Below are 15,031 nucleotides of genomic sequence, written 5' to 3'. Positions count from 1 at the left end.
ATTTAAGTTCTTAATATATCATAACGAGTCTGATTACAACTTAATGTTTAATAAATATAAGAGATATATTTATATTCTCGCGTTATATGTACATGTAAAAATACGAGGAAAAGTTAATACATAAATTAAACACATAGTCAACAAATTGAATGTTCTACTTACTTGGTTTCTTAATTTCACATTTCTTAAGAAAATTATTTTTTACGTATTGTATTTTTATGCTGCGTTTGCTTTTTATGTTTATACAAATAGATTTTGAAATCTAACCTGTATCATTAAATGATGATCAAAACATTAGAATTACTTTAAAGCATTTTGCAAGACAGTCTTTTTTTAAAATAACATGATTAATTGTTATCTATTATAAATTTAGAGAATATTATCAAGTGTATTATGAAAAGAAAATTATAACACGTGCGATTTATATATCCATTCAGTACACAGCTGTCAATTAACAAATTTGTCATCAATGGTTAAACACCAGAATTTACAACTTCACACGACTCTAATTTGTATTAATCGATCTTTTAAGCACGTTTATATAACCTGTCTTCACCCTAATTAAATAAAACATTTATTTGACTAGATATCACAATCACAGACGCGCGCGCTATTTAGCTTTAATATTATACTGTTACTATTACACTATACTATTACACCCCTTAAATCCTTTATACATATATATAAATTAAAATAAAAAATTTTTAATTTAAAGTTTAAAATTTTAAATATCCTCTGATATATCAGACCTTGTTTTTATTACATCCGATAAAAACAGATCAAATTATAGAGGCCCACCACCACCCCCGCCGATTCCGATCGGCGGTCCTCTTTTATTTACAATACATTTTTTTACATTTTTATTATTTATTTTATTTCTCCTACAATTTATTTTTCAACATTATATAATATATACAACATTATAAAAGAGTTACATTATAAAATTGAAAATATAACGTACAATAAAATTATTTACAATATTTCTTTTTGACATAAAATTACATATGCAACATTCAGTATGCGTACAATAACACAAAATTTTCACGATTAAAATATGTGATTATTAACATTTCTTATTAATTATTGAATTACAATTTCAAAATTTATTTTATTTTATTTTATTTATGTGAGCAACACTAGGATCAAAAAGATCCTAGTGTTCTGACTAAATGCGTTCAACTGATTACTATTTTTTAAATTAAAATATTTAAATATTTAAATTAAATATATGACATACTAAATCTAACATTAAATTTAATTTGATTTAAATATTTGAATACTTCAATTTAAAAATACTTATAAGTTGAATGCATTTAGTCAAGTTAGTATGCAGATCTAGTATGCAGTGTGCCTATCCGTATTCCGATGTATTATAGTCGTACCATTTCCCTACCTACCCGTATTACAATCTAATATAAATCTAATACCGCAACGCGATTTATAAGGGACCTGATTGGGGGTTTTAACACGCGCGCGATTGTGTGGGATTTAATTGGGATTTTTCCAACCTCACTTGTATGCGAGGACATATAAAGAAAGTAGCCCTCCTTTGGGTAATTTAACAGATATATCGAATCATTTTGTACACACATAAAACTAATCATTCTACAGCCAAGGAAAGCACTTATTTATTTTATATTATTTCTTTTAAGTAAGTTTTTTTACAACAAATAGTATTTTCTTACTAATGGTTTTCAAATATCTTGACACAAGTCTTTGAAAATCAGAATATTGTTTTGAGTAAATGTAATACTTACAATGACTTTATGGTAGATTTACGGATTAAGTATTTGATAAGATTAAAGTATCCGCAAATCTACCATAAAGTCATTGTAAGTATTACATTCACTAAAAAACAATATTCTAGATTTTTAAAGACTTGTGTCAAGATATTTGAAATTATTAGTAAGAAAATATTATTTGTTGTAAAAAAACTAACTTAAAAGAAATAAAATAAAATAAGTAAGTGTTTTCCTTGGCTGTAGAATGATTATTTTTCTCTGTGTATGTTACCTTATGTATTGTGGTCAATTGTGGTCAATGTTGACCTTTATCGTAACCAATCTTCTTTCTTCGGGCCAGATCGGACCTACCTTTGTCTCCTGGCCATGTACAATCTGGTCGCATTTCGACCAGGTCAATAGGAAGGAAAAAATACCTTCCATTGTTGGATCAGTATCATGATCAAAAGATAACATTACGTTCGGTTCGGATTATATGCGAGTTGGCGAACATCGATGCCATCGATTGTATCGAAAAATGCACACCGAGAAGTTAATTTACAAAATAATATCAATTCATAAAAATTAACTGTACAACATTGATAAAAAATATTGCTATCACTAGTTCAATTATGTGCGTGAGAATACGGATTGACCATTTCTTTGTGACCTGTTCTCTTAATTTGGAATTGTAATTAACTATATGACAAATTTTACTTCGCGTTATATGAATATTAATCTCAATTATATTCCGCGAAAAATTGAAATTTATAATGTGGATGAAATTAAAAAATTAAATAATGGAAAATTTCTTGATGCAAAAACCGACCGCGAAAATATGAAGAATTACGTGCGTAATTGTGCACGTTTGCTTATGCGGTACACATCTTGAAAATGTATCAAGTAAGATATATAATACAGAATAAATGACGTGAGATCCAAAAAAAACTTCTCGCACAATTGGTATTATAATTAGATATTACAATTAATGAATAATCGCGTTGTTATAATTGAATAATATATGCAAATTTTTATAAACTTTTATATCGATATAAATGTGTCTCGTCATATTTTTCATTTTTTATATCAAAATTATTTTTGATATATTCATATATATTACTTCAAAATAGAATATATAATTGTACTATATGGTCAATTCTAAAGTAATTTAAAAAGTTTCAGCGTTTTTCGACAGAATATTTACAATCTCACGTCATACATATATATTATTTCACTGGCATAAAGCCAATTTCTCAATAATAGTACCTAGATGAATAGGCTACAAAAAATTAAGGTAAAATCGGTGCTTTGTTAAAATAAATTTTAGTAATTAATAACCATTATCGCGCTTTTTATAAAATAAATTGCATATTAAAATTGAAATATTTCTTACCCTTTTTATTCATTATATATCTATATATAGTTTTTTTTGCATCGATTTATATAATATTTAATCTTGGATAAATATGGAAAAGAATAGATGGGTATAAATAACACATCCTAACTAATTAATAATTTTTCCCTATCTACAAAGATATTTTTTTTTTATAACACTTAACACGACAAAAATATTACTTTTATACACTATTTTATTTTTATCTTTTTTGTTCAAAAAAAATATAAAAATAATTTTATTAAAAAATCTAAATAAAAAATGTATATTTTTAAAATTATTACTTTAGTTATAAATAGAATTAATTTACGTAACAAAAATTTCGAAAATTTAATTTATCATGTATTTTACTTATTAAAATTTACGAAATAAAATTCTGATTCAATAACATATTTTGTTATATATTTTATCCAACATTTAAAATTTTATTTAAAAATTATTTACATAGAACGCGACGGTTCGTCAACATAATTGAATAAACGATAATACAAGTTTTTTACGAGCTCGGTGTGTGCGAAGTGTGCGAGCATATTTCCTCAAGCACAATCGCAAAAATACATCAATAAACAAACAGGTGACACCAAGATTAAATATTTGCCTTGCCATAATTAGTTTTAGCCCATCCATTTTAAGGCAACGAATCTACGAGATGTAATAAATTTATACTATAATTTATTGTCATAATTTGGCATTTATCGAGATACATTTGCTCTATATTTATTTAATCGTAGATTCGTTACCTCAATCAAATAAAAAAAAATTCTGACTTACCAACCCGATGCGCAACAGGCGGAGTTACTCAGCCACGTAGCTACGATAATACTGTAACATACAAACATAAGATTCAAATTAAAGAAGCGCTCAAACTAATCAACATTTCAAAAAATAATTCTTACACGTACTTTAATTTGTCTTTCAATAAAATATTTAGCAATACAATTATCTTTACCGAAAAAGATCTTTACAAGAATAAAATTTTAGATAATTTATCTTTCTTTAATTATTTTTAACTTATCAAGATAAAATAATTCAAATTATGAATGGAAAAGAATTATTAATTTTATATGTAGCTAAGAGATGATACTTACCCCAAGGTTGCTCCGCCGATGCCCGATGTCTCTCTCGAACCTCCTCCTCCTCTCAGGACGTCAGGTTTCTCCTCCTCCTCCTCCTCTCACCGCACAGGTTGCACTCGCGAGAAACACTCGCGGATAATAAATTAAAAAATTACAATTGCGCGCGGACTAATTATCAGTAAAAGTCTTTCACGCACGATACTGGTACGACACTCCCGTTTATAGAGCCCATTCGAATGGACTTTGAAAAAGTCCTTTAGTCCGAATACTTATAGCGACACTCCCGAAGCAAACGCGACGAACCGGCTGCGGTTCGTTTGTTTAAGTAAATCGGCGGACGAAAGGGTACGTTAGCTTCCCCGTGTTTAGATTTTTATCCAAGCAGAACGAACAGTTTTGCTTGGGTAAAATCCTCGTACTGGGTACTGGGCCTTCCCACCTCGCCAAGGTCGTACCCATGGGAAGCAAGTGCAGTTCCGTGAAAATTTGAAGAGAATCGCGACGCCGATTGCCCTGATTCGTTCCGCGTTCATCACCGCGTTAACGACGACGAAATGTTCGAAGACGTCGGTATAAACCTGGCGCGACACTACACTACGCGAATCAAGTGAACGCGGCCCGTAAAGACACGCCAGTTGATTAATCAAAAATACAATTAAAATTAAATATCGCACGCACAGTACGGGATCGAGCACGATACATCTCGCGAATGTAAACCCGCATTTAATACCTTGCACAACGAGAAGTCGCGGATCGTTGACTTATACGCGGCACGAAATACACGAAAATAAGAAATATTAACGAACGGGCGTTGCATCACGACGGCATATGCTATCACTCGAATCACTCGATACGATTTTACGTTGTCACTCGGCCCTCTTTTCCCCCTTCGAAGAGAATCGGAGATAGAGATCGCACTACAATTCCGACACAGCGTTCAAAGCACGACACTATTCGAGAGTTCAGGATACATGGCGAGACGAACGATTATCGCCCGCGATGCCCGCGAATGCACAACGAAACTGCAAAAATCACTCACATTTGTCGACTGTCATCGTATCTTCGCCTCGACGTCTCCGTTTCGAGCGAGCGATTCGCACGGCACATTCGTTATTCGTTCCGACAGACACTTGATTACACTCGCGAATTCTTGAGCGCGTCGACGCGGTCGATGTCGATACTTCCCGCAAAACGAGGAGCAGGAGTGCCAATCGCACGAAGCAGCACGTTCCGAAACACACAGCACCCATCACAGCACGGAGCACGGCGCGGGCGACCGGGCACGCGCGGAGCACGGACACTTATTCACAACTCTGTTATGAAATTTATCGGGAGAATAATCGAATGATTTCCGCGGGTGTTCCGGAGCGTCGAAGAAAACAAGCGGCAAGGCCGCACGCCGACTTCGAAGGTACGCTGGTCTCAAGTTCAACGGTCGCGCCTAGTACGTACGCCGTCGTATGGTGTGTCTGGTATGCCGCCGCGCCGGCGGCTCGGAGCGGCGGACCGTGATTGGCCGGATCCTCGACTCGCGAGCCAATCACGCTCGACGTCTCATCCGACTGTGCGGTAATGCTAGGTCTACAATGCGAGTCGTAAAGTCGTGAGTCGTAAGAATTGACCAATCACAGTCGATTATTTTCCTCAAATTCGATTGTGATTGGTCAATTCTTACGACTCACGACTTTACGACTCGCATTGTAGACCTAGCATAACAGTGGCGCGCGCAACGCAACTACTACGGCTACTACGTGACACGTTGAACGACGCGACGGTGCGAGGTGCGAGACGTTGTCGCTCGTGTAATTTCTCTCTCTTGAACGAAAAGATATCCGGTTACGGAGTGTGTTGCAAGCTGAATGTACGCCGAATATTCCGTTCCTCTTGTGTCGAGTGCAACGAGTGGGATGCCGTCGCTGGGTGAAATGAACGCCGAATGCCGTGCTGGACTGGATGCCGCCGCGACGCGCCGGCGCCGCGGCGCGGGCGCCGTACGTATCAACCCTCCCGGCTGCGATTTGACGGATCTCCGTGCAATACACCGTGATCGGTGAGTGAATTATTGTGCATGAGAAATAAATGTTTCGAAGCGCGATACATCCGAATCTTGATAGAATCGTTGTTCCGCCTGGCGCGTGGGATATAAAACCTCGGATATCGCGTCTCCGTTTCGCCTCTCAGTTTCGATTTCTACTCCGCGAATAAGTGAATCGCGCGGGAAGACGCGTCAATGAATAGCTTTGAACCTCTCGTTAAGCACATGAATTAATAATCAATTAAGTGATTGAAGGGAACGATCGCGCTTTGGCGTTCCTCGCTTTGCTGTCACGATCGCGAACGAGAAAGTGAGCTTAATTGCTTCAAAATGCGTATGAACGTCGAGAGTGCGAGTTAACAAGCTCAAATGTGCGTCTACAAATACAATTCCGTTTTTTGTTAAGGCACGTAATTCGTTCGTTCACGTAACTTGTAAATGTTTCAAATTTATTTGCACGTGTGCTTCTTTTATTCCTCATAATCTTTACTTTACAGAAAACGTTAAATTACGTTAAATTGTGTAATTTTTATTTTTAAATTTCTTTGCCCATCGTACGTGATCGCGCATACTATAAAAAAAAACGTTGAACCGTCACCGCCAAGATACTTGAAAATTATAAAACATTCTCTGTTGCTTGCGTTTTGCTTACAAAATTTTCCATAAACGGAGCCTATTGCTTCGTATTTCGTGCTCTTATCTTGCAGATTTATTAGCAAGAAAAAGAAAGAACATTGTCAATTCGATCGCGACGCTAATGGAATTATTGCTACGAAATTTCTGACAGATAATACACTGTACAGTACGTTACAAACTCCTAGTTGATAGAATTTAACATTAACTATAGACACTACAAAGCGCGTGCCATTTATTCTCAACTATTATACATTTTTAATAACATGTATCAAATTTAATGTTTACATTTATTTGACATCACTCATCAAGATAACTTGAATAAAATCAATCAACCTGTCGTTTATGAGTTTTTAAAATATGATTCTCGCGCTGACAGTTACTCTCGCAGTACGAATTGAGCCAAACGAGAGAATCAGTCGCGGAAAAGCGGCTACAATTCAATCTCTTAAGCGGGGGGAGCATAGTCTTTTGCATAATGCATAATGCATAAGCATAAGAAAATAATGGATTCGTCAATTTTCTTATGCAAATGTATATGGACCAATCAATTTTCTTATGCTTATGCATTATGCGTTATGCAAAAGTCTGTGTTTCGGTCTTTATATGCCTTCTTCAAAAATTGGATAATATTTGAAGTTATATAAAAGAGAATTAACTCCGTAAATAAGAAAATGCCTGTGTGATGTACAAAATTTATTTATTTAATAGCGCTCTAAATTCAGCAATAACATTTAATGCGTAAGTCTACAAACACAAATCAGAATATTATTATCTAAAATTAAAATACTTTTTGGCATCGTGCATAAAGAATAAGGTCATGGTTTCAGCCTAATGCATAAATGCAAAATATTACTTGTCAAATTTATCGCTTCAAATATTTAGGCCATATCTTATTACTCTAGTGATGTGCAACAAGCATTACTACATTGATAGTTAAATGTAATTATTTAAGCATAGTCGATGATACAAAGACTCAATAATACATAAAATTAGAAATCTAGATATTTTAAAACAGTTCAAAGATAGAGTAAAATCGAAGTAAAATAAAAATTTTTTTGAAAATAAAAATTTGACTTTAAAATATCAAATATTAATTATCTAAAAAGTTTATAAAAATTCTTTAAGTAAATCTAAAAGAGTGAGATTTTTTAAGACATTTTTAGGACCTTCTTTACGAATTTGTTATCAAGAAATAAGAATTTGCTAAATTTATTAGTCTAAATCTAATTAGTTTAGCTTCTACAGAATGAAGAATATATCGATATTCACGTTCTTTCTCGATAAAATCAGTAAGTTACTTGTCGATGATAACAAGGTTGATGTGTCGCATGCCGGTGATTTCTATGTACTACGTTCCTCGCATGCTTTTGTCGTTCTCTAGCAGCTACTTGTTGTCTGTAGACGAAGAGCGGTCTGAAAACCTTGGCATCTTGTGCCTCCATATCTTCCGCCTCGCTAGCAACCTTCTCTTCGACCTTATTCTCAGATCCCGTACGAACAGACCTTCTTATTCTAACACTTTCGTTTTCTGATCCTAACTTAGCTGATTGACGATCTGTGCTTGACAATGGCAGTCTTTCTATAAAGCCATTAGTCGCCACCTTATTCTTCGGTATTCCATAAGCTTCCACCTACAAAAAATACAGCTTTCAGCATATGTGTTTTGGCTATTACACACATATATATATATATATATATATATATATATATATATATATATATATATATATATATATATATAAAATACATTGTTTCATAAGTTTTTTAAACGTAATTTACTTAATGACTTGAATCGACAATGTAATTGTAATTAATGAAATATAATATGATAGCACAATTATAGAAATTATTAACTTAGATTTCTTTTTAACTATTATTATTTATTAAACTTAACATAACTTTTCAATATAATATGTGTCTTATATTCTGTTATAAATCTATATTTTAAATACTAATGAAATAATAAGATGAAAGATTAAAAAAATTTGAATCTCGTATATGCACACAGAAATATATTATGCTAATTAAAAGACAATATTTACCAATCGACCACTTTTCGAGGTCTCATCAATGTGATCATTTCCAAGTTGCAATCTTTCGATTATACCGTTATCTTGTAGATGTTTTTTCGGAAGACCGTACGCGTGAATGCCCGGTTTATCTTCCTCATCGGAATCCGAATGGATCCCTCGCACTTTACCGTCCAATCCAATTTGATTGTGGATTTGTACCCGCTTGATGTACCTCTCGTCATCTGGAGATTTGCGTGATTGCGTGTAATCTAGTTGATCGATTGATCGATCGGTGGAATTTAATATAACGTTATTTGTGCGCTGTCGAGCTCGCGCGCTGCTCCAATTCAGCGAGACAGCCAACAAAAAGAGCTGAAAACATTAATTAATAGTAATATTTATGTAATTTGCTATTAACTATTTGTGAGAATGTTAATTTTGACAGTGTTCTTATCTTTGAACAGAGATTACAATATTGTACGAGTAAAAATGCCTTTCTATTTTATTTGAAAAAAGAGAACAGATAGAAAGTGATATCAATAAATGTATACATATTTATTATGTTAAGTTAAAAAAGCAATTAGGTCTTTTTAAATTCTCTCGAGGGCATAATCTCTGCCCTCGAGAGAACGACATATAAATGTTATCTTTTGTGGCCTACCGCATGACAGTTTTAATCATGCCTTAATAAAAACGCGGAAGATTACGTGTTTCCTTAAGCGAATTGCTCCAATGCCATTTATACAGTCGGAATAAAAAATATCATTTCCACGAGCTCACAGAAAATCACTTGACGAGATTTAATGATTTTCCTGTTTGTTCTGTGTTTTAGTATCTGTTAAGAAAAATAATAAAATGGAATTTCATTCATTTTTACGGCTTTCACTTTTAACGATGATTGACGAAGATATTTTATGATATGACACTTCTTTCGTTGTTATCAACTAAAGCGAATAAAGAAACTATTTAAAAACTTTACGCAAGCAAAGAGAAAATTAAAATAAAGCTTTAATAAAAAATAATAATTTAAGATGTATAATTAATAAAAGCAGTAAAACCAAAAGGAGACATTGTCGAAAGATATCGAAATTAATATTATTTGTCATTTTATTATCATATTTTTATTTTATCTGATTATTATATTTAATTACAATGATTGATCTAATTAGACAAATCTATTGCATTCTTGGTACCAAATACAGCATTACACAGTTATATCTTTAAATAATAGTTATTTTTTTAAGAATAGTTTTGCAAAATTGGCTGTTAACTTTATAAGTTAACTTATATATCTTTATTATATTTTTACTATTATTTTTTATTATAGTTTAATTTTATCTTTTAACATAATAATTTGTATTAAATTATATTATGTAAACTATGTAAAGTTAAGCAGTAAAGAAAGAAATAAAAAAGCGAGAAAAAAGTTATTACGTATTGTAACAATAATTTTTTTTTATTGTTGTAAGTATTATTACATCAATAATTACAATCTGATGCATCATATGAAAAATATTCTGAATAATGTCCAATCAAAGAAGAAAAATACTGATGAAGATAGAGTTTGGAAAATTAGATTAATGTTAGATAAATTATGTTATCCTTGTTTCTTACCGTTAATGTCAATCTCATCGTACACCAGTGCTTCCTTTCTTCCTATCGCGAATGTTCTGATTGCGGCTTGCTTTCCAGTTCTTACTCGGACTCTTTGGTTGCGTTTGAGGGGAAAGATCGACCGCGCATCGGTTATATACGTAAGCCGTCTGCGATCTCGAAGAACGCAATTAAGTTAGTCTCACACGGGAGTTTGCGATATGCATATTCGTTGTAGAGCGAGAGCAGTCTTGTTCCCGGTAAAAATCCCGCCACTGCGAGACTGCAGTGAGTCACCTTCGTAAACGAACCGCGCGAATGGGTGAAGAGACTCGAAAATTTATGGTGCTCCTTTTGCAACCCGAGATGAACATGGGTGAAAGCCCTCAATGGAAAAAAGTTGTCGGAAGAAGGGGAAAGGAGAACAGACTTTCGACTATTTCTGCGAAGTAATAGTTTCAGGATGTTCTGATTTATAAGATTTATTTATGCAAATCTAATATTAATAATCAACTAAGAAACATGTTATGTTATATCTCAGATTGATTTTTTTAATGAAAAAATTATGAAATGGGCTATATATTATAATATAAACATGACAATAGAAGTAATAACTTTAATTTAATATAATATACTATATTAAAAATTAGATTCATAAGTTTTGTACTATTTTAAAAATGAAACACCGTTATTGAGAACTCAAGAGATTTCTTTAATTTATTATGAAATTCAATTTGTCATTTCGTGATGATACGAATACCGGAACTATTTCTAACGTAAACTAAGAATCCGGCATTCCGTTGATGGTTCACGTGAATTTAGCTAGTGTTAAACACCTATTCATTGATCGCTAAACATTTGCACATACGACTCACACGTGTTGCACATGTAACCGGTTTTCCCACTCTTCTATAGTGATGTTGACAGTGTTTCTCATTTAAAAATAGTTCTATTATAAAGACATGAACACATGGTTTTTTTGCAACATTAAAATTTGCACCTTGGCATATCCGCAGTAATAAATCGATATCAAAAATATTTAATCGAAATTTATTAGTTAAATAGGACAATAAAAACTTAGCACAAAATAAACAGATTTTTTTATGTCGCATTTCTAATACATTTGCTTCAAGTGCTTCGTGGTAAAATACACATATAGAGAATTACGCAATAAGATTTTTATTGTGACTTAAAAAAATATGTTAACTTTCTCATAAATATTCTCAAAAACTAACCAGTGAAAAAATCTAAAAAAAACTACATGCTGATATTATTTATAAGAGTTTAGGTTTTGAATTTTATACAATTTTCAACATTTCTAATTCTTCTTACAATTTCTTTAGTAAAAGGATGAAAAAAATATTTGCAATTATTTCATTTTATATGAGCGTTTTCTTCTGTAGGGTATAAAAAATAATCAAGTCTGTTTTGTACTTTGCACCATCAACATTTTATATTCAAACGATGTTTTATGTTTAAATTTTAATTAAAGTCATTATCGGGATATGACGAACGCATTTATTACGCTAATCAAGAAGAGACAACCGCTGTCTTGCGTCGCATGAATGGATTATTAGATGAAAGAGCGAGTGACTAACTGTTTCGCCCCGAGGGTCTTAATAATAACACGTTTACTACAGACGGCAGTAATTTCTACCGTATTCCCAGTAAGTATGTCAATTCCTAGTATTCCTAGTAAGTATCAATAATTGTTCAAATGATTCGCCTAACAAGAGCACACTTGACTAACATTTGCAGTTTTATTGTCGTCTAATGTAAAGGGATTTACTGATGTGTATTGTACACAAAAAAAGAATCTTTCTATTACAAACATTTTCTCCAAAGTTATGCGTTTAATATTAAATAGATTTAAAATGTTGATGTAAATAATTCATGAAATTTTAATTGAATAAAGTTGTTATAATTATAGATGAAGATGTCATTGAAAGAAACATATAACAACTCGCTATTATTACAAAGCAATGCTTTATTTTGATTATGAAATTAATTGCAACAATAGTAATTCGTCATAGAAAGCACAGTTTAATAAGTTAACATTTTTTGTTAAACATTTTTCGCTTATTATAGATTATTCTATTATTACTTTAGTCTGCAGTTCCATCACAGTAATAAGATTCAAATATTATAATTATGCATACATATCCTACTTTTTATGTATATACGGGGCTACTTTTGAAAGGAGCACATACACTGGTTTTCATTTTTCTTATGAAAATAGTTGAAAGATATTAACCTGCATTCACGAATATTTTTCAAGGCAGAATACATTTTCTGTATACAGACTTCCTTCATATTCCGCCTTGGAATATATGTCTGCGCGCTTTATATATGCCACTTTGGAGATAAACGATCTCTAAATCTCTCGATATACGATCCAGTAAATGTTAAATTAATTCCAAAACTTCCGCTTTTAGCGGTAAATTCGCAACCATGTAACATATACACACTTTCTATCCTGAAGATTTCATATGTAATGTGAGAAAACGTGTTTATATCTGAGGGACTGCCAATAATATTCTCCGCAAATGTCAAGTTTAACTCTGAATATGACGCATAACTGAGTTGCGTGTCAATTAAAATCGATTATAACAGATAATTATATGCGATTGCTCACTTAAATATTTCATCGTTCATCATAAAGATATTTGGAAGGAAGGAAAGAATTAAATGGCAAAGCATAAAACTAGCTAGTTTCTGAAATATAACTTATTTCACTTAATTTACTGTTTATTTGATAATTGCTTAATTATATAATTATGTCGGTATATTATTAATATTATATAATTTATTTATTAACTCATTGTCAGACATTAGTCTAGCGCATTTTATCATTCAAATTTTACAGATCTAAGAAAATCGAGTTAAAAATATAAAAATTGCAGTAAACAGTAAATTTAATAGTTTGTAACTGTACACTGTTATCAATATTATGCAAGATTATTATTTACTTACATTATCAATCATTTAATAATGAGAACACTGACTACCATTATACAGTAATAATAATAAACTAATAATAATCGTCGGAATATCGTGGTCTATATCGATCACGTCTCGGATAAGAATCGTAACGATTGTATCTTCTGTAAGCCGGCCTTCTATAAGATCTCCTTTGTACCTCTTGTCGATATCTGAAAAGCGGTCTGAAGACAATATCCGCGGCGACTTCCATGTCGCGTGGATCTTTGGGATAGTTAATATCCGCATCCGAAGTCCAAAAGAGTGGTGTTACAATATCAACACGAGACATTGTAACTGGCAATGAATTTTCAGGATTAATATCGTTCGCGTACTTGGTCTGTTTTGTCGGCTCGTAGGGTGAAGATGATACTTCCATCTATGATGAAGAAATATATCTTTTAATCTTCTTCTATATATTTATTTTTATATCTTCAAATGCAAACTTATTATAGCTTAAGTTTTTAATCCAATTGGTTATAATAAATAGATGGTAAACGATTATTGCAATTTCGAAATGTCATCTATAAAATATTCTAACGTCTTTATTATAGTTTAATTTTAGATTTAATTTTCTGCAGCATTATTTTCTAACGTCTAGTAGCATGTTATACAAGATATCATTTTAATTTAACCACAATAATTGAAGACAGTAATAACAATGGCTTTTACAGTTACGTTTATACCATTTGTCCATCGATTAACCGAAATTTCATAGTTCCTAAAAAATAAAAAACTTAAAATATTGTCTTAAATATTGCGAAAAATTTATTTACCTTCGAAGAAGACGAATTGAGTTGCCAGTTATTAAGATCTACGCTCCACGAGCTTTCATCGACGTAATTTTGAACATTCCGTTGAATTTCATCACGTCCGTTCTCCAGTTGACTCTTCAACATTCCATCTTGTCTTGATAATACTCCCGCAATTGGCACGTCAATTTTTTCATTAGAAATTTTTGCGGGATCAAGGAACGCGATGATTGGTACCGATATTGCGGATGGATCTTCCGGTGGCACTATTTCCTGTCTCGGGTTTGCCACGAGATATGGAATTTCTTGTGGTATGTTATCGATAAAGAGCGGCTCGTGCGTAGTTTTAGATATCTCGGTTGCTTCGTAGAAATTATCATTCTGCAATGCATAGGACGAAATATCTTTGCCTTCCTGGAAGATGCATATGTTCGGTCATTATAATCATTATTATACATATTCTTTGATGATTTCTTCGTAAATTACATGGAACACAGCGATGATTTTTCCATGTTAGCAAAATCCAGTCGGTTATAAAATTAAATATTAAGTTGGTTACATGGTAAATAAAAATAAATTATTTCTTTATATGAAAATAATGCAAAACTTGGAAAACTCATTATACATATAATATGTATATTACGTGACAAAGGCTATACATTAAAATAAGAACAGAAAATGTATTTTGAAATAAATTTCTGTTTTATTTGAGATATAGATCTAATGCATATTAGACAAACACTTTTTGAAAATAACCAATTAATTAAATTCGAAAAATTAAAATAAATATAATTATGGCAATTATATTTATGGATGAGTTTGTGTGTATCCATC

The 15,031-nt window shown here is 32.2% G+C and overlaps 2 protein-coding genes across 2 annotated transcripts in view; both read right to left on the bottom strand.

Moving 5' to 3' along the window:
• Window positions 1-8,056: 8,056 nt before the first annotated feature.
• On the bottom strand, window positions 8,057-10,660 carry LOC112455139. Its single transcript, XM_025016879.1, has 3 exons — window positions 10,488-10,660; window positions 8,904-9,245; window positions 8,057-8,492 (listed from the first exon to the last, which is right to left on the bottom strand). The coding sequence occupies exons 1-3, from the start codon at window positions 10,503-10,505 to the stop codon at window positions 8,148-8,150; spliced, it is 705 nt and encodes a 234-aa protein (XP_024872647.1). The 5' UTR covers window positions 10,506-10,660; the 3' UTR covers window positions 8,057-8,147.
• Window positions 10,661-13,221: 2,561 nt separating this feature from the next.
• LOC112455148 overlaps window positions 13,222-15,031 on the bottom strand; it is a 3,266-nt gene continuing 1,456 nt past the window's right edge. Inside the window, exons 4-5 of the mRNA XM_025016897.1 lie at window positions 14,222-14,611; window positions 13,222-13,824 (exon numbers count right to left, since the gene is read on the bottom strand). Of these exons, the coding sequence (XP_024872665.1) occupies window positions 13,498-13,824; window positions 14,222-14,611 (717 nt within the window). The 3' untranslated portion in view covers window positions 13,222-13,497. The remainder of the gene's footprint in view (window positions 13,825-14,221; window positions 14,612-15,031) is intronic.

This window comes from Temnothorax curvispinosus, unplaced genomic scaffold (genome assembly GCF_003070985.1).
Source record: "Temnothorax curvispinosus isolate PA1 unplaced genomic scaffold, ASM307098v1 QBEX01005839.1, whole genome shotgun sequence".
Classification (NCBI taxonomy): Eukaryota; Metazoa; Arthropoda; class Insecta; order Hymenoptera; family Formicidae; genus Temnothorax; species Temnothorax curvispinosus.
Note: the sequence above shows the minus strand (reverse complement) of the source record. Positions and strands in the feature narration are given on the sequence as shown.

Bases quoted from the DNA above. Each gene is read 5' to 3' on its own strand.
- LOC112455139 (XM_025016879.1), bottom strand. The intron at 8,493-8,903 runs GTAAATATTGTC...TATTTTTTGTAG, and splicing joins CCTCGAAAAGTGGTCGATTG to GTGGAAGCTTATGGAATACC.